Source organism: Salvia hispanica, chromosome 5, assembly GCF_023119035.1.
Source record: "Salvia hispanica cultivar TCC Black 2014 chromosome 5, UniMelb_Shisp_WGS_1.0, whole genome shotgun sequence".
NCBI lineage: Eukaryota > Viridiplantae > Streptophyta > Magnoliopsida > Lamiales > Lamiaceae > Salvia > Salvia hispanica.
This window is the reverse complement of record NC_062969.1, coordinates 8993437-9016811: the sequence shown is the minus strand read 5'-3', so window position 1 is coordinate 9016811 and position 23375 is coordinate 8993437. Positions and strand designations below refer to the sequence as shown.

Here is a 23375-nt window from a genome sequence, read left to right as displayed (position 1 = left end):
ACTGCTTTAGGCTATTATGGAAAATGTAAATAACATGAATAAAAAGAGTCACTAACAGATAGAAAACCAAATTATATGACTCGTGAATTGTGACCAAGTATTCTGCAGAATTTGGCAAACAAGTGTACTACCATTCATTCATGGTGGCAAAAGTTTAGACCCAAAATCACTTAATCTAAATTACTAATTTCCGCTGCCCCAGACTAATAGTGATGCTCATGATTCTTTGCCAAAATAGTGTCTCATAATTCTAGTTCCAGTGATCTATAGCTCCAGCAGAACTCAAAAAAACGAAAAGCAGAACAAGAACACTGAGGTTTTGTGCTGTCGGGATACATATACTTGTAAAGGAACTAGTCTCTAGCGTCTCTTGCTTTTGAGTGTGCTCCATTGCTTGATGATATATACTATTCCTTCTTTCAGGGTTGCTCTTCTCTGCTCTTTTTTATGCCACAGCTCGCTGGTTACATACCTACCACTTGGATTATGCTCGTTCATCTCCATCAAAGCTGTTGTAACTGCTTGGTAGGCTTCTTCGCCTAACTTAATCCTCAGCTGCGTCAGCTCCTCATCATCTTCATTTAGTATTGCCTAATAGTACAATGACAGGGAAGAAAATAGCACCCATCATTTTCGGATTTTAAAGCATCAAAACGCCATTTAGGCAAAGTCTGTCAATATACCTCAAGAAATAGGCTATAAAATTCAACTTCCAGCTAATAGCAAACATTCATTTGCAACACAAATTCACATATCAAAGTCACATGCATAAAAAATGCTTTTCATGTTAGAGAGCTAATTGTCCACACATGGCAAACATGTTTTTTTCTGTTAATGGGGATGGTATGTGTAGAAGTTATGCACACTAGGAAACAATGTTTCATACTCCTCAGTTTTAGAAATACATACCTTTACACTTTTACCATCTTCAGTTTGGATGATCTTGAGAGGGTGCCAGTTAGAATCCATTATGTGACTCTCCCATTGTGTACATAGCTCAACAGCTCTGAGCTCTGTCTTGCTATCCGAATACATCCTTTTAGCTGCTGGTAAGAAGTCTTTACTACTTAACCCTCCCATTCTCTTGACCCCAATGATGGCCCGAGCAGACTGGTCCTTCAGTTCCTAGCAGAAAGCATTCTTGTATCGTTAAAAATTGACAGAAATTAAATGCAGAGATAGCGTAGATGCTACTACAGTTTGAATTCTCTAGTTCAAAAATAATCACGGAATGCATTATATATTCAGTTCCAATCACCATATACAACCCTTTTTACTTATTTCCTAAAGGAGACATCATCAGCAAGTACATAGACAATGCAGATACTTATCAATTTTGTAATGTAGCAGCAAAATAAGAAGCAAAATTAGCATATACTTAGATGTTAAATCAAATACTGAGTATGTTAATTACTTACATTTATTAGTTCCTTCCGAGCTTCTTGCAGTTCATCATTGCATTTCCGTTCTTTGACAATAAGAGCTTGACTGAGTTGATCAAGATCTTGAAGTTCTTCTTCCTTCTCTTCTAGTTCTTTCTGTATGGCACTAAACTTTTCTGACATGTCCTTGTCACCATCATCTCCCATGTGCTTTACTACTTGCAGACTCCCTGCGAGACGTCGTATCTCCAACTCCAGTGCTTGCTTTTCATCAAGTTCCCTTTCTAAGTCAATCATTTTTCTCTGAAGTTTCTCTTTCTCTTTCTAAGAGAATCAATGAAGTTAAATTATTGATATAAACCATAAATTCATTTGCTCAAGTTATATAATAAAAAAGCAGCACCTTATGTTCTTCTGCCAAGAGTAACATCTTTTCATCTGCCCTCTTTAATTTCAAGATTGCCATTTCATTCTACATTAAAAAAATGAAGTATTAACAACACGTATGCAGTAAATAAGTGACATCTATAACATCTTGAAAATTCTACACACTTGAGGATCGGTAATGTTCATGACCAACATAGATTCAAGCGACCACCGATACAGCCAGCCTTACCATGATCAGATATGAGCCATTGATATAAATCTAGCTGTGGTGAGTCCTGTTTCCAATGAATGTGACATGGGGGATGGTATATTACCTGTTTCTTCTCATGGTTGAGCCGTAAATTCTCATTCTCATTTTGTGCTTCACGTTCCTTCAACTCTTGCTCCTCTTCCTCCAGCTTCTTCCTCTGAACTTCCAATTGCATGTTCATTCTATCACGTTCTTGGAGAACTTTATGTAGTTGACCACTAGCACTTTCCTGCAGTTTTCTTCTTTCTAATAGATGTTGCAAACGTAAGATTTATGTAAGCTTTATTTCAAGACTAAAAAAAATAGGAAAGACCATAGAATATCAGAAAGACAAGAACAAAGAAATATTTGATAGAGAACTATAATCAACACCATAAAATGTACTATATACCTTCATTGAAAGCTTGGATTATCTTATCCATTTCGCCGATCACATTGATAAGGGATATGGAAGTTTCTTTGCATTTGTTTTCCATTTCTTTCAGGTTCCTATTTTGTGCATCTAATGTATTTTCCAATTGAGAGAGTAGTTTGCTATTTTTAATCTTCTCCTCATTTTGACGCTGTGCTATTGACTTCAGATCTCCATGCTTCTGTAGATAGTCACCAACAACATTGTCTGTGTGGAAATCACCCTCCCGAGCCACCCAACCATATAGCTTGTCCACATTCTCTTCATCCCAAAAATAGTCCCTCTTTCCTTGATGGCGAGCCTCATAAGCCTTCTCGAACCTTAAGGCATCATAGAGTCCGAGCCACTCACATTTAAACTCTATTACTGCATACCCAGAGTGACCTTTAAAATTCCACAAAGGGATTACCCTCACAGGATTGAACCCCTCATTTCTTAGCATATCCCTAAGTTTTGAGCCACTCGGTCCAACATTACGCCCATTTTTCCGCTGAACAGGAACATTTGCCACAATTCCCATCCATGGACATACATAGAGTTCATTCTTGTCACAGCTCTCATGAAGAGCTCTGTTATCCACTTCACTCAATAATGAATTATTTCCAGCATTTATTTCTAGCATATACTTCTTCAGGCCTAAATGTCTTCCCCTGTCTTTCGCTTTCCTCTTACTTGATCCCTGGCTTATCCCAGCAGCATGCTGCAGTAGATCCTTAAAGCGAAATATCTGCTGTTTTTTGTGAGTGCAGTAAGGGCACTGGTATTCATCTTTTGACACTCTGATAATGTGGCTGGATTCCTTCAAATGGAGAAAGCATGAATCGGCATACTCTTCCAACTCAGAATCACTTAGATCAGTAGTATCCTCCTCCGATAAGTTAGACATCTTCACCAACAGTCAATACCTGCAGTAGATTTAATGCATTAATACAAAGAAATGACACTGGTAACAGCTTAGTTGAAAAACTTGAAATGATAACATTGACATTTTCTGATTTCATTATTTTCAGGTCAATAGCACCATAGAGGAGCTATACTTCAAATCCAAACACCAAAAACTCTAACCTCGTCTATTTATTGCTAATTTCTTAGTGGAACAGTCTTTAAAAAGCACCGTATTATACCAGCAACCAGCAAGCAGGTAAAACACAGAAATTCGACTGCAAAAAGTTCTTTCCACCGATTTCCAACATTATCATTTTCCTTATTAGTATTACAAGAGGAAAAAACAAACAACAACAACAACCAGGGGGAGAAAACAAACAACAATGAGAACAAGTCATGCGGAATTATTTTTGTATTGAAAATCGAAACACCATTTCAAAGTCTCAAAAACATATGACGGGACACGAATATCCAGAGTTTGAAATTCACAGCAAGCTAAAAACCAAAAAAACATTTCGGATGGAAGGTTTTTTTATGTGAACAGAGAAGGAAAAAAAAAAAAAAAAAACATAGCGTCGTCAATAACACCGTATTAACCAGCAAGCAACCAATTTCCAGTCTCCAAAACTCTTTATACCAACCGATTTCCATCCTTGTTTTCTTCAGGATGAAAAGGCAAACAAAAATAACCAAAAATTATTGAAAAATGCAGGAGCAAAATAGAAAAAACGCATCCTCCAAGTCAAAATTAAAATATCAACAACATAATTATCCACAAACTTAAAATCAGAGGATAGCTAAAAACGAAGTCATTAGACACAGACGCACCGGAATTCGAAGAGGCTAACAGAAAATGTAGGCAGCCGAGAGGAGAAACTTTAGGGTTTTAGAGTGTGAGAAAGAAAATGTGTACTTTTGCAGAGAGAGGGAGAGAAAGAGGAGCAGTGCATGGATGATGGCGGTGTCTCTGCAACTTTTGATCGTCGTATTATGCCTTTCATTTTCAATTTTCCCTTTTTAGTAATGTGAATCGACACGTGTAGGCTCACGATTGAGTAATATCTGTAGCCTGTTGAATTTGAGTTGTAAGCTTGTAACAAATCAAGGGATTTTGCTTAGATGGATTTCGCAAATTGAAAATAGAACAAATGAAGCAACTATATATGAATTACTCCATCAAATTCATTCATATTTCACCTCACTGAACTCATTAATCTGTGGTAATTAGCGCTTGCTGCTTGAGAAGATAAAATAAAGATCTTTATCAATCTTATTTTTGGGTTAATCTCCCCCCTTAAATATGGCCATAAATCATAATAATAACGAAGAACACAACCCAACAATAAAAACATATGAACGTGATAAAAACGAAAATATACAGAGATGCCTGAATTCGGTCCATTTTTTATATACTGAAATTAAAACTATAACAAGCAAATTCTCTCCCAAAGTATATTTACATGGCAATCATGAATTCATTCTCTTCATACTTCAAAATATAATAATAATAATAATTACGTTGCACAATTCATAATGTATTAGGAGTACTATAGATTGAAAGAAAGTAAAGTAGTGCAAATGCACCTTTACAAGACAAGCTTATATAAATCAACTTAACTACAAGTATCAAAACTTCTAGTCGACTTATTTATTTGAATAAGAAGAACACACACGCATCATCCGTCTACTTCTTCTCAACCACTCCAACTGTTCTCAAAGTATCAGTTTCACGAGAGCTGCCCCAAAAAAAAAAATATTATATAAGTAATTTATTTATATTCTCAAATTCATATTAGGTAGTATAGTAGATACCGCGTGTATATATTGGCGCCTCCAGAGTCGCCATACTGTGTCTCCTGCAGGTGGCCGACCTTACGGAGGAAGGATTTGTTGACGAAGTTGTCGCCAGATCGGATGTAGGCGTCCGGGTTGTCGACCTCCGGCATGGAGCCCCTATTCGTCTTGGTGACATGCACAATAGGAGACCGCACGAAATGCTGCGTCGCTGTGTGAACTCCGATCATTATAGCCATCACAACACACCCTCCAATCATCCCTATTGGGTACAACGAATGCCCCAGACTCGTCTTGATCTTCTTCAACATTCCCATTTTCACCGGCTCGCCCCCCACTTTCCGAGCCGTGCCTGAGGCCAGCCTCCGGATGTACACCGAGCTTTGCATTGAAGGATTGCATTGTCTCTACATTGCATCAATTTGTGTTACTTTTTTTTAATTGCAAAAAAAATTGATTTAGTGTAAAACAAAATCGGAACCAAAACATCGTGTCTTCTTTAGTGATTACTTAATCATGAATAAGGTAACAAAAGGGGGAAAAAGTGGGAAGAAATGCTAACCAACGCGCTGAATGCCATGTCGAAATAATCCTTGAGGGAAATACACTTTTTGGAGATATGGTGATGATACAAATGGATTTAAAGATTATTGAAAAATACCGACAAAAAAAAGAGGCAGTTATGGATTGATGGTCGGTGTAAAATGCGGTTTCTTGAAACGAATTGCAGTTAGGAATTGGTGGTTTGTGTAAAATTGTGATTTCTCTTTTGCGAAATGTCGCAGCTTGTTTAGAAAAATAGTGGGTGGTCAACTGAAACTATTTTTAGTGCATTATTTTCCGCTGATGATTACTCATAAGCTAGTAACTCATGATTAAATAAATATCATATTTAAGTTTTATTTTTTTAATTACCGTATATTAACTTTAACTAAAACTTAGTATTAACTTTGAAAATATCACGTCGTAATCCCTGAATTTAGGGGATAATCTCACATATAGTACTTTTTCCAATATTTGACCTATTTTCACCTGAAAATGCCTCCAAGGACATTTTTTAGTTTTTACTCCTATAAAATTAGGGCATCGAGGTACTTGATATAATATTTTCACTATCTCTCTAGAATCGGGTACGATAGTTTACAATAGTTTAGGAACATGAAATGATATTCACTTTCACTTTTTCAATCATTATATGTCGAATCATCTTTTAATATATTTCTCTTAAAATTTTAGAAAGTAAAAGTTTAAAAGAAAAAATAATATGAAATATTTTAATATATTTATTGTAAAAATTAAATTTTTTTATGATGCTTTCGTTTTCGTTTTATTTTTTAGTAATGTGAATTGACACGTGGAGCTTACGATTGAATGCTGTAGAGTGTAGCCTGTTTAATATGAAATGTATCAAACCAAAAAAAATAGTTTTTCGACTTTTGCTTGGATGGTTTTGCGAATTGAAAATAGAACATATGGAGCAACTACTTATAAATTAATTAAATTACACTACATTGCATTTTGCTCATATTTAGTGAACTCATTGATGTGTGGTAATTAGCGCTTGCTGGTAGAGGAGATAAAATTAGGAGAACTATATGATGTTTTTCTATCTTTTTTTGGGTTAATCTTCATTCTCTCATATGGCCATAAACTTAATAATGCAAGTAACGAACACAATCCAACAAAAAAAAAATATGAACGTGCTGATTTCTTAAATACCAAAAATACGGAACAACTGAATTCATTCTTCATACTTCAACTATTATAATAAAATAAAACAAATTATAGTTGCACAACTTCATAGTGTATTGTATATAGTGAAACAAATTAAACTAAAGCACATCTCTCGTGCAATGCACCTTTACAAGACAAGCTAGTAGTATAAATCAACTTAAGACTACAATTATTAAAAATTATTGAAGTATATATAGACCATTGGAGAGATATGCTGATAAAGTGCACAAGTAATAATTTTGGAAAATACCAGTTTGTACATCTATCATGTCATCTCCAACTATTTACATTAAAAAAACCTATCTTTCAATATGTATGTCATAGTGTCATACTAAAATATAGTTTTACTTTAATTATTTACACCAAATTCAAATTTTACACTACTTTTTAGTATGTCTTATAAATTTTTTTGCAGTAGCATCATATTATTGTTGTTCCATTTTAAAAAACCAAAAAATAAGTTTAAATTTGATATATGTTTAGAAAAGTTTTCTACACCAAAAATGAATTTTAGTGTATGGTTGGAGATGGTATCACAAATGCAACTCATAAGAGCATCTGCAACGGTCAGTCCATTGGGAGGTTGTCATGTGTAGGCGGAATTACATGGAAGAAACAAGGGGCTTAAGCTTCCATCATATTCATTTGTTAAATTCTTTTCCATAATAAAGTTTTATAATTTGTTCATATTTTATAAAAATAATTATATAAAAGTCACTATTCATAGTATAGTAGGAGATAATAGAGGCATGATGAAACAAAATCGACTAGTAGTAAACATGAATGTAAGATAAAAATTACATTGTATGGCATTTATAACAATATAAAAATGTGAAATTAAAAAAAGGCTACAATATTTGTACGTCTTTAACCATCACCTCTCACGCCCGAGTAAATAACAAGTTTCGCCTATATATGTATTGCAAGTGTACAACATACACGTATCATCATCAACTCAATTCTTTCTCAACTCTTTCAACTCCTCGCCCGCACCGACTCTCCCGAGTCGAACTCTTGGCTCGACAACGCACCCTTACCGAACTTCCTCAGGTCGTAATCCGAGCTGCTGGTAGAGAGCGTCGACGTCACCTTCGCACCCGCGTTTAGGACTTCGAGTGACACGTCCCCTTCCAAAGCTCGCACGATCTATATAGCAAATTCCAATACATAATTAAAAGACTTTCATAACTTACAAATCATGTTGAGATAGCTAGACTTAAAAAATATAGCTAAAATCAAACCGTCAGAAATGAGTCACATCCCCCTTAAAAAGTCTATATAGGGAAAGGGTTATCCACTTATTTATAGAGGTGTCAGGATCACTAATTTTCCGACAAGTCAATACAAACCTGGCTCATTTTAGGGCGTCCTCTAGCAGAATGTCTAATGCAAGCGCCGGCGCATGACACCATGTGAAGCATTTCTGTGCGATCGTAGTTGTCTCCCAATCGCGGATCAACCAATTCCTCGAAGCTGCCTCCTTCTTGAACTTGTGCCAGAATAGGCCTAGCCTGCATGTACACAAGCGTAACGAAACCAAATTAAACCGATTCACATATATAAACCGCGAAATCAAAACTTAATTACCCAGTCGACTAAGCTATCGTCGTCGCTGTGGATATCGACAGGCCTTCTTCCGGTTATGAGCTCTAGCAGCATGATTCCGAATGAGTAGACGTCGGACTTCTCGGTCAATTTCCCGCTCGATGCGTATTCAGGAGCCAAATACCTAATACCAACTCATATTTCAACTCATATATATTTTTTAAATTAAAAAGGTAGCAATTTAATACTCCGTATAATTTAATCTCTTTTACCCAAATGTTCCCATAATTCGAGTTGATACGTGAGTGTAGTTGTCGTTTGAAAGTTTGGCCAATCCAAAGTCTGCTACCTGCATTCATACAACATGATTAATTAATAAATATTTAAACATGCATGCAGCATTTACTATTTAGAGACTTACCTTTGCTTCAAAATTTGAGTCTATCAAAATGTTGGCAGCTTTTATATCTCTGTGGATAATGCGAGGATGGCCTGCACATGAATCAAATAAATAAATTTTTAGATTATGATAAAATATGAAATAAAATGTGTATTCAAATACTAACAATCCTCGTGAAGGTATGCGAATCCTTTAGCAGATCCCAGGCCAATCCGGTGTCTCGTAGGCCAATCCATAACCGGACGACCGGCTCCTGCGTTTGATGGCGAAGATAGATAAGACAAAACATAATATATAATACTATCTATTTTAGGTAATTTTAGATCAGATAACGGAGTTACCATGAAGGTGATATTCAAGGGTGCCGTTAGACACGAATTCATAGACGAGCAGTCTTTGAGCTCCGGTGGTGCAATAGCCGACCAGCGACACCAGGTGGCGGTGGTGCACTCTGCTTATAATATCGACCTCCGCGTGGAACTCGCGGTCGCCCTGCCCGCTGTTGGATTTAAGGCTTTTCACCGCTATTTCCTTCCCATTGGGCAGCACGCCCTTGTGCACGAAACCGAAACCCCCCTGCCCCAGCAGATATTCCTGGGCGAATCCACGTGTCGCCGCCGCCAAATCTTCGTATGTGAAGCTGCTCTGGCTGAACCCTAGCGAAGGCGCCGGTGACGGCGCCCCCATTCCACCTTGGTATGGCCCTGAGAATCCGGCCGAGCTCATGTCCTGGCTTGTGAGTGCTGGCGGAGGAGGCGGCGGCACTGGCCTCCAGCCGTATTCAGAGCTCACGTTGGCGCTCCCCGGCGGAGGCGGTGCCTGGATCTTCACCATGTATTCCGAGGAAGGGTTATTATAGTAATTATCTGCACGGAAACAAACCGTTTGTTTTGTGCTTAGTCAAATTGATTCGAAATTTGAATTATAGGGTTTAGAAATTGGGGGATTTAATTTTACTCATGTTTTGGGGAGGATTGTTGTTGTAGTATCTCATCTCCTGATCAGGCCTCGTTTTCTTCTTCTTTCTCAAGCAACAAATCATTAGAGCTACAAAAACGAAGAGCAGTAATGCTGCTCCAGCAGCGGCAGCTGCGATTATGGCGGTTTCGTTCGTATCGAAACTTTTTCCCGATTTATCCTCTAATTGCGGATCGCTCTTTTGGCGATCGTTTTTAGATCGCGGCGGCGGCGGCGGGTGTGATTCTCCGGATTTCCTCGGCGGCGGCGGAGATTTGCTTTTGTCATTTCCAGACGGCGGCGGCGGACTATTAGAGGATTTGTCACCACCAGATCCCGATGGAGGCGGAGGCGATGCGGATTGAGTGGGGGACGGTGGTGGTGGTGAGGAATCGGTGGACGGTGGTGGCGGTGTTTGCGTATCCGCCGCCGTTGTTGAGTCAGGTGGTGGCGATGGACTCGTAGTTGAATCCGAAGACATTATTACAAATTTCTAAAAAATTCAGAAGAAAGCAACACGCATCCCTACCGATCTCCCAATCAGGTAAACCCTGATCAAAATTCACATCTCCTCGTTAAACCAAATTTGCATAAATAAACACAAATTTACGTCTGCAAAATTCAAACTTTTGCAGACGGAGAGTTAATATGATAAGAAAACAGTTGACTACTAAAGGAAATGTGCTAGGTAGAATTTATTTATTTATTTTAAGTTTTGGAAGGAAAAAAATGGAAAATGAAGAAGCAGAGAGAAAGGGGAGAATACCTTTAGGAGAAAGGCAGGATGGTTTGAGAAAGAGAGGAGAGAAAAGAGAAGAAATGGAGCATGGGGTTGGTTACAACAAAGCCAGAAAATATGGTTGCAATTACATCCTGGTAAATCTCCTACCAAAATGGGAATGGAACTCATATTTCTATTTTTGGATTCATACTTATTCAATCTTTTCCAAACAATTCATTTTTTCTCTATTAAATTAATGGTATTTGATCTAGTGTCTATTTTGCATGCATGGTATAGCTTGTTGGATATGTGGAGTGGAATTTTGGGAACTAAAAATATACAGTTGGTTATCGACTGCCATACATAATTTAGGTTCATCAAACAAAATAGTACTGACTTTATTATAGTAAGAGTTATTCTTTGTCCATATGAAAAATTTAATAAGAGGGAAATTTATGTTATATTGGGCCGCACTCCTATGCAAGTTCGCGCACAATACGGTCAATTTCCTACGGGAACTACATTGAATTTTAAGAGAGAGTAACTATTACTCCTAGTACGAGTAATTTTAAATATAAATATAATTATTTTTATTCATAAAAACAACAACTTTATATACAGAGTGAGAATCGTAATCAAATGACAACTCACGTGTTATATGATAATAACTAAATACCCTTGAAATGATATCATGGAAAAAAAGAAGAATGATGTTAAAGTAAAACTCAATATCATTTTCAATTCAGCTCAATATCATTTCCAATTAACCTAATTAAATCATTTTCAATTCAATACGTTGTTATTAACTAAATAGAATGAATGGTTAATATTAATGCAACAGCAAATAATGGGCGCGGCTCAACACGGTTGTCGGTGCAGGAGTCGGAAGCCGGTTAGCGACGTCGTCCCATGGGACAAACACAACAAAGGCTAGAGGATGAGTCGGACCAAGCCAAGAGGCCTACTTTTGAGCAACCAATTGTCTCCTTCGGATAATAAGAGAGCAGTTAATCAATAATTTCATTTTTACATGTTCGAGCATGTTGGAAAAATATAAATTATACAGTCACAACTACTACAGATGGTTGTTTTGATTGGCGGTGATGTAAATTATGGCAATTTTACAATATCCAGCACCAGTTATAATCTACAAAACCAGATTGATATCACTCACACTAAAGCATTCCTAAAGCTTTTCCTTCCCCATGCCAGGATCCCTCTCATTGCTGGGATTCTCTTAAGCTGCCCTCCATCTTAGATCCTTTTCAGCTGATTTTGATTCCTGTTCGATAAAACCTTCTAGAAGTCCGGTCGGAGTAAGTGCATTGTTTAAGCATAAGGCCTCTTTCACCACCACAACATCATTTACAAATCAGCCTGATTAGCAATTTCAGTCAATAAACATGTTTGTACAGACATTTAGGTAATAAAAAGAGAAATTTATGCAGAGATACTCACTTCGTAGAAGTGAAAGTGTACAGACATTTGGAGCATAAGATGATTGGCAGTAAACTTAGGGGCTACTCCATTCCAACTGAACTTCCTGTGGCGTTTCCAGTCAACATAGTGCTTGAAGTAGGATTCGGTGGCATCACTGGTCTTGAAATTGGTGGCCGAAGGGAGTTCATGCCCATTAAGGTTCTAGACGCTGCGTTTGGGAAAGCAGCTGATGCCCTGTTCGGAGGTAGATTTTGTGAAGCTAGACGAGCTGATCCCGGTGGCATCCCAAAGCGTGTTGCAATTATCTGTGCTCTCTCTTGTAAGAGCCTCTGTTTCGACCGATCCAACAGTTCCCTAACCCGCATTCCGACATTTTCCATATCGGCAAAGAAAGCCAACTTGGTCTCCAGCTTGTACAACTGCAACCAAAGCAGCCCTAAGCTATAAAAGGTGCATATAAACAGATAAAATAGTACTTTGTCAAACCCTAGTATGACCTCAATGACAAGAAAAAGAAAGCTTCTAGACACTGCACAAGTGCAAAGACATTAGAGCATCCCCATCCGTGCTCTTATTTAAGAGCACGGAGGTGGGCCCGGACCCATTTTTACTCTTTGTCCTTAGGCAAGAGCACAACACCCACATCCGTGCTCTTCCGCAAGGACAAGCTCAAGGGTCCCACTATTCTATTATTCAATTTAAATACTTCAATTACTAAAAATATTTCTACAATATAAAAATACATTAAAATATAAAAATTACATAATTGAATCCTAAAAAATAAAAATTACATAATTAAAATCGTAAAAAATAAAAATACATAATTAAAATGTGAATTTTTTTGGGGAAAAAATTGAAAAATAAATTAAAAGTGTGTAGAAAACGGATATAATTTATTAAGAAGTGTGAAAATAATTTTTTTAAATTAAAATCGAATTTAAAAAAAAATTAAAAAAAAATGAAATTGCCGTTGGCCAATCGCGTGCCGCCACGTCAGCATGCTCAGCGGCACGGACGTGCTCTTATTTAAGAGCACCACCCTGCCGCTGGCAAGGACGGACGGACAGCTTTTTTCATACCGATGTGGATGCTCTTAAACAAAACCAGTGTACTTTCCAGGAATAACTGTGAGGGGTATACATCAAATATAACTTGCAACGGCAAATATACCTGCTTTTCTATTAGAAATGTGGAAAGCTGAAGTATCTGATCTTCTTCTTGATCGGCAAGAAGCTTTGCTTTCACTGCTCCAGCTGATAGGGCAGTCACTGCGGCTCGTTTTAGCTTCTCATCAGAATCAAGATAATTTTTTGTCGCTTCAGAATCTTTCTTTTCATTACCACTTCCTTCAGCTTCTCTATCACCTACTTCATTAAATAGAAGATGTTATGTAGTTTCATCTCAAAATCTGTCTTGTTGGTCTTTAGAGGTAAGTAATAAGCATTTATGTTCCAGATTTCCAGGCAATATGACACTTTTTATCTCACTAAGATGAACCGTCTATAGCTGATGCAATGAACTCAGTTGAAGAATCTTCCGTCCATTAGACAGGTTAATCACCTTAATGATGAAAACAAGTTTAAAAAGGAAAAATGCAAAATCAATACCAGCAATGTTGTCTTTTTCAGTTGAATTTGAGTTAACCAATGCATCAGCCTCTTTATTTCCAGAAACAGGTGCCATATCTTCTTCTTTAATAGGCTCTTTAGAGTGAGAGCCATCCACAGCTACGGCTACGCCTTCTGGTTCAGTGGCAGAACTTGATTGAAGCTCAGTTTGAGATGTTGAGACTGCTGGTTCTTCAGCATCTTTTGGTGCTGTTTCGTTTGGCAAATCAGAGCTACCAGGGGCACTCTGTGAGTTTGGTTTAACATCCTCCTCCATAGCCACTACATCAGGTTCCTTAACAGTATCTGATCTGTCTGTACTGTCAGGTTTGGGTGAAGCTGCATCATTTTGGTCCTTAGAAGAAAAATCCTTTCCTCCATCATTTCCATCATCAGGTAAAACAACTGGATTAGGATTTTCCTCTAGTTTTTCAGCATTTTCATCCTTGTCCTTCTCAGGTTCATGCTCTGTTGTTTTAGTAGAAATTCTGCAAATTTATAATTCAGAAAAAAAAATACAATCAAGAGTGTAATTGATTTTCAAGTAAAAAAATGACACAAACATTGGGAAACACATACTCTTCGGCATCATCCATACTCTTCTTGTCATCTGGAGGATCTTCCAGAGGGATGCAGTGCCTGGCCGCAAGCTGCTCACTGGAATAACCACTAGAGAGAGATTTCAATAGGCTACAAACTGATGCGTTGGCAATATTAGGGTCCACCAGTCTTACTAGAAATGCAGCCTGAGATAGAGAAACTTATCAGGTTGCAATAGAATGTAAACGAAGTTAAAATGCAGAATATTCAAACTAATTGAACTCAATTTTATTTAAGCTTGGTCATTGGAAAAAGATTTCAAGCAAATACAGACAAGAGGGAAACACAAGAGAAGCCAAGCTTGATATATAAATAATTTAGGATGACGGATTAAACACCACATACCAATGTCATCACAGGGTTACCAGCTTCAGCTAAGCATAATTTATCTCCAGGTGATGGAAAAGAGCACACGGCTTCAAATGCTTCCTTGAGAGCCTTCAATGCAAAGCTCTCTCCAGCTTCAGGACTCGCATCTGATTCCTTGACCTCATTAACCTCTGAGATATCCATTGGACAGGATGAGTCCTGATTGTCGGTACTCCCACCTTGGTTGTCCGTTTTCACTGCAGCATCTTTAGGAGCAGCATCACTATCTTTATCAGCTTCAGGAGTAGAGTCTTTGTTACTGATGGAATCCGATGCCCCATTTTCCTTGGGAACGTCACTGTTTTCATCACCATGATTGAAAAAAGTATCTTCAATTGGCATTTGAACAAAGTGCAAGATACACTGAGCTTTTGTCTTTGTTGCAACATGCTCAGCAATCTCGCTCCAATTATCTCTAAATAACTCTATAGCTTCAAGCAGAAGAAGAGTTTCTTGATCTGTCCATTTCCCTCCACTAGCACCACTAGCGTCTGGTGGTTCCATAAGAATGAAATCTAGTGGGGACATATCTGACCCAAACTTCCCATTGTTGTAACACTCAGCGCAGAGATCAAAATCCGCCTGTTTACATGTCAGATTCAAAAATAATAAGCATATCATATAAGTATGGGCACTCAAGAGCATAAAACTATGTATATAATGTGATGTCTATAATGTGATAGAAATACATGTTTGGACATGCTAGCAGAATGAAGCAACTACTACTTTGCACATAGTCATGAAACTAGTCCAAAGAGCTACTGACCAGAAAGAAATGAAAACAATCACGAATATTAGATGTTGGCCACCTCTAAAATCAAAGTTTAGATGTTTGCGATTCTCATAGACAGAAATAATTAATATTTTTCTATAACAAAAGAGCTGTCGTACTTCTACGCTATCATATATTGATATAAGGTTTCCCTTCCAGTGAATATTTTTTAATAGCATTGAAGGGACAACACTACATTTACCTTTTAAACTGATGCAAATTCAAGCACAATAATAACAACCAGATATCCAAAGATTTTATCTATCTTTTGATCATTAGGAATTTAAGTGTGGCCTAACATATTAAAACCACTACTTTCAAATAAAATGGAACTTCTTAGTTCCAAGCCATGCTTGTAGCTGAAGTACACAGACATGAAATTTCTTAGTTCCAAGCCATGCTTGAAGATGAAGGGACCTATTACACAGAAATTACGCCAGGTGCTGAAAAATATACTCAAGCAAACTACAAATCCTCATATATGCATATACCAACAGAACAAGCATTCAGAAAGAAAGGAACTTCAATGTCAAAGACAAGAAACCTGCTTCTGGCAGTGATATCGCTTCCGTGAACAATCCGCTGAACAAGAGTTACAATGGTACTCAACAGAAGGGCCTTCAGACTTCACTAGTTCATCAGTGACGACAGTTTCTGGAAGCAAACCAGATGAAAAGGATGGACTGTTCATGTTCATCCCGGCAACAATTGGATTCCATGATTGCACCGCTTCAAATTTAAAGAGTTTTTCAACCAATGATTCAATTTTCCCAGATTCATCCTTGTTAGCATCCACATCAACATTAATAGCAGCAGGCTCCTGGTCTGGGAAAGGATGGTAATTAATCAATCCCCAGTAATCCAGAAACTCCATCACCTCTTGCCTAGCATCAGGTTCTCCAACAGTAAGTTCGGACAGATGCTTCAGCTCAACTTTTGTATCAGGATCCAGGTGGAACTTTTTCATTATCCAATTCCGTATCTCCATATATATTTCCTGAGTCCTACTTTCTGATTTCCCATTGAAGAATGAAGGCAGCATTCTTTCTTCCAGTGGATGGATTTTTGTCCATGAAAACCAACCTGAAACACAAGTATATTTAGGGGAAAATATTCTACTGAAATTCAACACAAATTGATTTTTGGAAATTTCTAATAGAAACGACAAAAGGAACTTGGAATGCTTCAATCCCAATTACTTATCCTCCCGCGAAAACACCGACATGGACCAGAAGATAAAAGAGAAAGGTCTTCAAGACAAAAGATGCTGCATTTACACCTGAACTGAGTTTTCCTTAATCTTTAGCCACTAATATAATGATGGAAAGTAGCTGCAATAGCACGAAGCTCAGAGCAGAATACCCTCGCAGACGAAAGACCTATATAAGGTGATAGTCTTACTTAATGACATCCTCAGCAAATAAGTAGAATTGCTTACCCAATACTTCCATTTACTTTCCTCATCTAAGTCCAAAATTGGGGAAAAGATCAAGCTTTTATTATCCATGAATGACTTTACTAGTAAAGGCGGTAAATTCGATTCCCTAATTCCTATATGAAAAAATGTTGGTGGAAGAATAATCTCCAATTACCTTACAAAACCCTAATTTCGAGGGAACCATACAATCAAGCTCCAGATGAGAATAATTCACCACAAAATACAAAGAAGACTACCTTTTTTTCTCAAAATAACCTATCTGCCAGTCTAAACCTTTAGTTAAACTATCATGCATTCCTAACCTATTTCCCCAAATCAGAAAATTAGAGTGTGAGCAATGTTGCCCTAAATTCGACAATCACTCGTCTCAGTGTGTAAAACAAACAAGCACAGCGAGAAATACCGTAATTCAAATCAATGACTCACCGGCATGAATAGGCACCACGTGAGAACTCGCATCTCTCGATCTAATCGCTTCATACTCAGCCTCAATCTTCGCCTCCATTGCCTCCCAATTCTCGGTCAGTCTACTCATCTCCTCAGCCCTTGCCGCCGCCGCCTCCCGAGCCTCCACCTCGCTCTTCAGCAAAGCCGCCTCAGACAAGCTGCTGCTGTTGTACGGCTGCACGCGCGCCCTAGTGCAGGGCCCATTCATGTGGATCGGAGAGAAAGGAACCGCCGGAGGCTTCTCCCTCGCCTGTCTCTTCGAAGAAGCCGTCTGAGAAGCCGAGCTTCCGCCGCTGTTGTTGATGGAGGCCGATTTCCTCTTCTGACCGCCTCTCCGCCGAGAAGTCGGCTGCTCCGACGGTGAAGCCTCCATCGCCGAAACCGTCGGAGACGAATTAGCGGCGGAGTCTCTTCGCTTTTCATCCATTGTTTGAGAGCTCCGCTTTCAGTCGACTGTGTGAGATTCTGCTGTATCTATCTATATAAGATTATTCCCTGCGACGCCGCCTACGGTAATTTTCTCGTTCAACGTGAAACGCTTTGTGTGCCGTTGATTCATCTGGCGTTGAGATATCAATGGCTCTGATATTATAACTAACGGGATGTGATCAAAATACAAACCCCTATATATTCTACAAACTACAAACTTTCATCCTAGTTGTTAATTATCACAAATCTATGATTAATAATGTGCTGAATTTTTATATCAACGGATTTCAACTATTCTATCAACAGAGGTATAAATGAAAATTGAATTTTTTACATCAGTTATATGCATCCCTAATTTCACTCCAACCTTCCATATTATTAATAATTAATAATGATACTAACGTAAATGATTCAGCCGTATACAGTCAATATATTAGTCCCTAATTTATCTCCAATCTTCCAAACTACCAATATTCATATTTATGGAGAACAAATTTCATTCAGTCTGAACAATTATTCAAGACACATTTTGACCTACTGGCAATTCATGTTGCTTTAGCTTTGACACACTTTTTCTTCCAGAATATTTTTTCCATTGATTACGAATGTCAACAAAAATATGTATATTGTTGTCTACATCTTGTAACTATGTCAAAGTAGACCCTCAATGTCTACACTAAGTACAACACTATTTCCAATGTCTGAATAAAGTATCTACTCATTTCATGTATTCAAGTTTTCAATTTCAGTAACTCATCTCCACAATTGAACATCTTCAGTAACTCATCTCCATAATTGAACAAGAATATCAACACCGTTTCGTAGTGTAGATACCATTCACTAAACAGTCCAATATCATGTTTCCTGGATCGAAATACATTCCTAAGGAATACGGCCTCTACTCAAATGCATTTCACAAAATTGACCATTCATTACACAATCCAATACCATGTTTTTTAAATCAAAATACCATTCAGTAAGAAGACCAACACCAATACGTTCCACAAAAATGTCAACAAAATTTCAACAACTTAGTGTCTTTTTTTATCTAACTTCAAAAGTAAATGCTAATATCCAAAAACTAACATGTAGATTTCAAAAACAAATAGTCAATTCCTAAGCAAATCAAACCAATTTGCATTTCTTCTTTGCTGGTTCGTTGTTTTCCTCGTTGTTAGGGAGCTTTGCTCAACAAACCATTCACCTGTCTCGCATAAACTGTCCTGAAGTCAAGGGTCACGTTGATGTAAATGTTCATCATGTGCGTGAATTTTTCTCCGGCAGTGTTGAGCTGAGCAAGAAACATGATCTTGCAATACTAAAAACACCCACCTCCAATTCCGACAATATAATGTCTGTCACCATCTTTGATTCCAACACCTTCATCTGCATACAAAAAACATCCACCTTCTCGTCAAGTGGTATAGTTTCTAGATACCTATCTAATGCTTGTCATTCTGCCAGATCGCTCAAATTCAATTTCCACAAAGGGGAAACCTAAAACAAGTTCAACATATTTAGCCTCGATCTCAACTTCAGCACTGTTAGGCAGTTTTAGAGTGCACCTTAGGTGGTCAAAATGTTTCAGCAGCCAATAGGCTAAAGTCGTTGGAATAGACACCACATCATACTCTAAAAAACCTCTGAATCCTAGCTCCCTAACTGCAGTTTTCTTCCTGTCCGTTTGAGATTCCAGGATGCACAAGAAAAACCTTCTTGTTCTCTTAATCCTAAGGTTAGATTTCTTGACTGGTTTAGGCTCTCGACCACTTTCCTTTTTGTTTGTTTCCCAGCTGATCTTGTTCGATTTGCACTGATCTCACCAACAACAACGGCTTTACCTATGTCAACAGATATAACAATGTCAAATCACAAATTCCAACAGATAAAAAATATCAATAAGCAATGTCAATGAGAACACCAACAAAACCAAAAACAATCTCAACAAACCATAAATGTCAACAACAAAATTCATCATCTAATCCCCAAACATTAATCACAAATTATGACATCCCTAACCTGAAACATGTATCATTTTGCATAATGATATATTTTTATTTATCTTTGCATAATTATATTATTAGTTGTATAAGTATTATATATATGATATTTATATATTTATATATGTTACATAATTGTACTTATAAAAACTTTCAAGAATACATATCTTAGACAATTAAATATTAAATGGTTAATATATGTATGTGCATGTGTAATAATGTGTGTGTGCGCATAGGAGTATTTTTGTGTATGAAAGTTATTCATGATGGTAGTGATTCTAAATAAATGTTATATAAATAAATTGAGTAAAGCTAGTATAACTGTGCTGCATGCACGTGTACACTATTTAAAAAGGCCATTAATCTTTTGAGACAAATGTCAATTAGAAGAAAATATATAGCATGCATGGGTGGTATTTATCTAAATTATTTTAGAGTCTATATAGTAGGCGGTAGTTTAAAATAAAATGGGCGATAGCCCTTTAGATATATATATATATATATAAATACGTATGAGTAAAGGAAAAATAGAAGGGAAAAAAAAGAAGAGAATAATAAATTGTATGGTTTCATATTTTATCGATTAGGAAGGTTGAGAATAAGAATAAGAATAAGAATAAGAGAACAAAAGGGAGTGTAACAAACTGATGTCGAGTTAGTTTTGCGGAAAAAAAAAGGATCGCATAGCATCAGAGCATATCAGGTGTGTATGAATCACACTTTTAATTTTACATATTTTATATGCTTGATTGCTATGTATTAAATTGGAGTGAATATTTAAATTATATAATATAAGCCTGAAATGGTCATATGTTATTTGATATTGATGTTGTAAATGATGTGGATATGTGATTTGTGCAATGAATGTGTTTATCTATAGTATTAGAGTTATTGGTGGAATATATGGATTTGTAATTGGTGCAATGGATATGTTTTGATGCGTGGTATTGGAATTATTTGAATCATAGAATTAAAGAGGATATCTGACGGTCTTGCCCTGGGTCTGATGTCAATGATAATGAAAATAGACCTACGGGTCATATACAATGAAATGGACCTACGGGTCAAAGAAAATATGCAAAGAGGGACATTCGTGGAAATGTCAAATCAAAGATGGACCTTCGTGGAAAGGTCAAATAATAAAAAGGGACCTGCAGGTCGTATGCAATGGAAATCTCGGGCAGATACTAGGCTTGACCAGTCACAAAATAATAAACTGAACAGAGTGGCATATTCATATGTACATGAAATTGTTTTTAATATTTGTTGATTATTGTTATATATATTGGTTAAAGAATATGTTTGATTTTGGGATGTGGAATTAAAGGTAAGATTTATATGCATTGAGTTGTGGCTCATATAAACCACTAATATTTTTCAGGAATAAGATATCAATGATTCGTGGGTTGATGTGAGTTACAGTTATTATAAGGGTCGGCGGCTGACGCATTTTGACAACTTCTCTTCCTCATCATTTTTGCAGAGGGTCCCACTATGGTTTAGAATGTTTTGGAATATGTACTTGATAAATGTTGGTTTTTGAAATTATAAAATGTGCGTTTCATTTACTTGGAGTGTGGATTATTTGTTTTAAAATTTTGAATTTATTTATAGTAAGTGCATACGTCATAAGGGTTTGAGGTCATAAGGGTTTGAGGTGTGACACAAATGTCAACAGATAGACTATAATATCAATACCAAACGTTGTGAAATATCAATGAGAACAACAATAAAACCAAAAACAATCTCAATAAACCATAAATGTCAACAACCATCATATTTCAGCCTTTAAATGTCAATCAGAAATGTTATAACAAAAACATCAACACCAAACCGTTGTAAAATATCACTAAGCAATGTCAATTAGAACAGACAAATGTCAATATGTCAAAATGTCAACAGACCTCCAAAGGCACCCACAAAATATCAGTCTAAAATTTCAAATGCAATTCACAATGTCAACAAACTTGCATCACCAAAATTTCAACACCTCAACAAATGTCATCGTATGATGTTAAAATTTCAGTACAATGTCAAAAGCAAAATGCAGAATATCAACAAACTAACTGTTAAATATCCTCTTTAATCCCATGATTCAAATGATTCCAATATGATACATCAAACATTTCATTGCACCAATTACATAACCATATATTCCATCAATTAATTCCAATACTATAGATAAATATATCCATTGCACAAATCACATATCCATATCACATTTCACCATCAATATCAAATAACACATAACCATTTAGTCTCATATCATATAATTCAAATATTCACTCCAAATTAACACATAGCAATCAATCACATAAAATATATAAAATTTAAAATGTGATTTATACACACCTGATTAAGATAGGTAAATTTATTGAACTCCTGATTCCGACTCTAGTTTCTTTTCTTCTTCTAATATTTCTCTCGTCTTCCTCTGCTAACTATTATCCTTCTCCTCTTTTCCTTTCTTTTCCTTTTTTCCTTCTTCCTTTTTTCAAGCTCACTGACTACGTGTATATATATAAACATTATATATAAATATGCAAGGACGGTTACCAAAAAGAATAATAACTCTAATGGTAAAGAATAAAATAAATATCAACATGCATGTTGTATATACTTCCTCCGTCCCACTTAAGATGACACGTTTTCTTTTTTAGTTTGTCCCAACTAAGATGACACATTTCCTTTTTTGGTAACTTTCTCTCTTTAATTAATACACTCAACCACTTTTTCTCACTCCTATTAAAGCATTCATCCTTCTTTATCTCTCTACTTTAATACTTACACCATCCTCTTTCTCTCTTCAAATAAACACTTTAACCAATAACTCCTAAAATCCTGTGCCGACTAAGTAATGTGTCATTTTAGCCGGGATGGAGGGAGTAGCTTATTTCTTCGACATTTGTCATGCAAGATTAGTGGCTCTGTTAACACTGAACACGTACATACTAACACATTTATATATTTCAAGCTATGTTACTACCATTATTTATATTATATTGATTTAAGATTACTATCATTTCCTATATAGTAATATATATATATGTACGTACATATTTAGTAGTACAATATGGTACACATGCACACACATTTACATAATTATTGTGTGTATATATGTACTAATTTATACTATAATACTATATATATACATCTATTTAGTAATTTTCCGTAAATTAAAATTATCTATATATTCAATTATAGTGAGTCGATCATAACCATAAATATATTCTCTATGATACACTCATGTCTCTGTAGTATAAGCGACAATAAAATATGTCATGACAATATAATATGGTAGTATGCAAAATAATGCAGGTTTTGGGTTAGGGATGTCACACTAACATCACTAACATTTCAGCACCTCAACAACACAAAAAATTTCAATGCAAAATGTATGGAAACTGAATTTAAAAAGTAACAACAAACACGAACAATCTAAGAAAAAGAGCAGAAACTACGGTTCACAAATCAGAAATAAAGCTTTTAACAACATCTTGAATTCTCGCATAAAATAAGTATGGCAAGTTCAGGAATACATGAGTTCGGACGAAACGAACAAATAATGAATGGGAGCTGAAATTAATTGTAAATTTTTTTAATGGAAAACTAGGTTTTTACCCACATAATCAGAAAATTCATGAAAGTCTTTCAAAATTGGAAAAGGATCGGCATGTGCTAAGGTTTTTGGCCATAAAACAAACAAAAAAACGGAATAAAATGTCAATTTTTTAGGATGGAGAATCAAACAACTAGCCAGAACAAAAATGTCACCACGATTGAAAACTAGGGCTTTGGCCGGAAAT

At 36.5% G+C, this 23375-nt stretch overlaps 4 protein-coding genes across 6 annotated transcripts; all 4 read right to left on the bottom strand.

The window, feature by feature from the left end:
• Positions 1–57: 57 nt before the first annotated feature.
• LOC125187384 (protein INVOLVED IN DE NOVO 2-like) lies at positions 58–4289 on the bottom strand. The gene is made up of 7 exons (XM_048083968.1): positions 4145–4289; positions 2411–3336; positions 2084–2265; positions 1786–1854; positions 1419–1706; positions 910–1125; positions 58–591 (listed from the first exon to the last, which is right to left on the bottom strand). Exons 2-7 carry the CDS (start codon positions 3315–3317, stop codon positions 361–363), a joined length of 1893 nt encoding a protein of 630 aa, XP_047939925.1. The 5' UTR covers positions 3318–3336; positions 4145–4289; the 3' UTR covers positions 58–360.
• A 558-nt stretch (positions 4290–4847) lies between these two features.
• LOC125186626 lies at positions 4848–5726 on the bottom strand. The gene is made up of 3 exons (XM_048083034.1): positions 5673–5726; positions 5129–5517; positions 4848–5052 (listed from the first exon to the last, which is right to left on the bottom strand). Exons 1-3 carry the CDS (start codon positions 5688–5690, stop codon positions 5001–5003), a joined length of 459 nt encoding a protein of 152 aa, XP_047938991.1. The 5' UTR covers positions 5691–5726; the 3' UTR covers positions 4848–5000.
• A 1909-nt stretch (positions 5727–7635) lies between these two features.
• On the bottom strand, positions 7636–10373 carry LOC125191134 (proline-rich receptor-like protein kinase PERK7). The gene is made up of 8 exons (XM_048088611.1): positions 9747–10373; positions 9131–9655; positions 8956–9042; positions 8811–8881; positions 8662–8738; positions 8432–8573; positions 8194–8355; positions 7636–7990 (listed from the first exon to the last, which is right to left on the bottom strand). The coding sequence occupies exons 1-8, from the start codon at positions 10225–10227 to the stop codon at positions 7820–7822; spliced, it is 1716 nt and encodes a 571-aa protein (XP_047944568.1). The 5' UTR covers positions 10228–10373; the 3' UTR covers positions 7636–7819.
• A 1135-nt stretch (positions 10374–11508) lies between these two features.
• Positions 11509–17605, bottom strand: LOC125191133 (SWI/SNF complex subunit SWI3D). 3 transcript variants are annotated; one of them, XM_048088608.1, is made up of 8 exons: positions 17120–17605; positions 15800–16338; positions 14460–15065; positions 14094–14260; positions 13515–14002; positions 13078–13274; positions 11926–12326; positions 11509–11844 (listed from the first exon to the last, which is right to left on the bottom strand). In XM_048088608.1, the coding sequence occupies exons 1-7, from the start codon at positions 17565–17567 to the stop codon at positions 11988–11990; spliced, it is 2784 nt and encodes a 927-aa protein (XP_047944565.1). In that variant the 5' UTR covers positions 17568–17605; the 3' UTR covers positions 11509–11844; positions 11926–11987. The 3 variants fall into 3 exon arrangements, with proteins under 3 accessions (XP_047944565.1, XP_047944566.1, XP_047944567.1); XM_048088609.1 differs by having other exon boundaries at positions 11509–11811; XM_048088610.1 differs by having other exon boundaries at positions 13078–13271; positions 17120–17604.
• Between the last annotated feature and the right edge of the window lie 5770 nt (positions 17606–23375).

Bases quoted from the DNA above. Each gene is read 5' to 3' on its own strand.
- LOC125191134 (XM_048088611.1), bottom strand. From the start codon at position 10,227: ATGTCTTCGGATTCAACTACGAGTCCATCGCCACCACCTGACTCAACA. The intron at 8,882-8,955 runs GTTAGTATTTGA...ATTCATGTGCAG, and splicing joins CGCATACCTTCACGAGGATT to GCCATCCTCGCATTATCCAC. The intron at 7,991-8,193 runs GTTTGTATTGAC...TTTGCTATATAG, and splicing joins GACGCCCTAAAATGAGCCAG to ATCGTGCGAGCTTTGGAAGG.
- LOC125191133 (XM_048088608.1), bottom strand. From the start codon at position 17,567: ATGGATGAAAAGCGAAGAGACTCCGCCGCTAATTCGTCTCCGACGGTT. The intron at 14,261-14,459 runs GTATGTGGTGTT...TCTCTATCTCAG, and splicing joins GTAACCCTGTGATGACATTG to GCTGCATTTCTAGTAAGACT. The intron at 12,327-13,077 runs GTATATTTGCCG...CTTTGGTTGCAG, and splicing joins CATTTCTAATAGAAAAGCAG to TTGTACAAGCTGGAGACCAA.
- LOC125187384 (XM_048083968.1), bottom strand. From the start codon at position 3,317: ATGTCTAACTTATCGGAGGAGGATACTACTGATCTAAGTGATTCTGAG. The intron at 1,707-1,785 runs GTGCTGCTTTTT...TGATTCTCTTAG, and splicing joins TCTTGGCAGAAGAACATAAG to AAAGAGAAAGAGAAACTTCA. The intron at 592-909 runs GTATGTATTTCT...TTGTACTATTAG, and splicing joins AAGATGGTAAAAGTGTAAAG to GCAATACTAAATGAAGATGA.
- LOC125186626 (XM_048083034.1), bottom strand. The intron at 5,053-5,128 runs GTATCTACTATA...TTTTTGGGGCAG, and splicing joins GGCGCCAATATATACACGCG to CTCTCGTGAAACTGATACTT.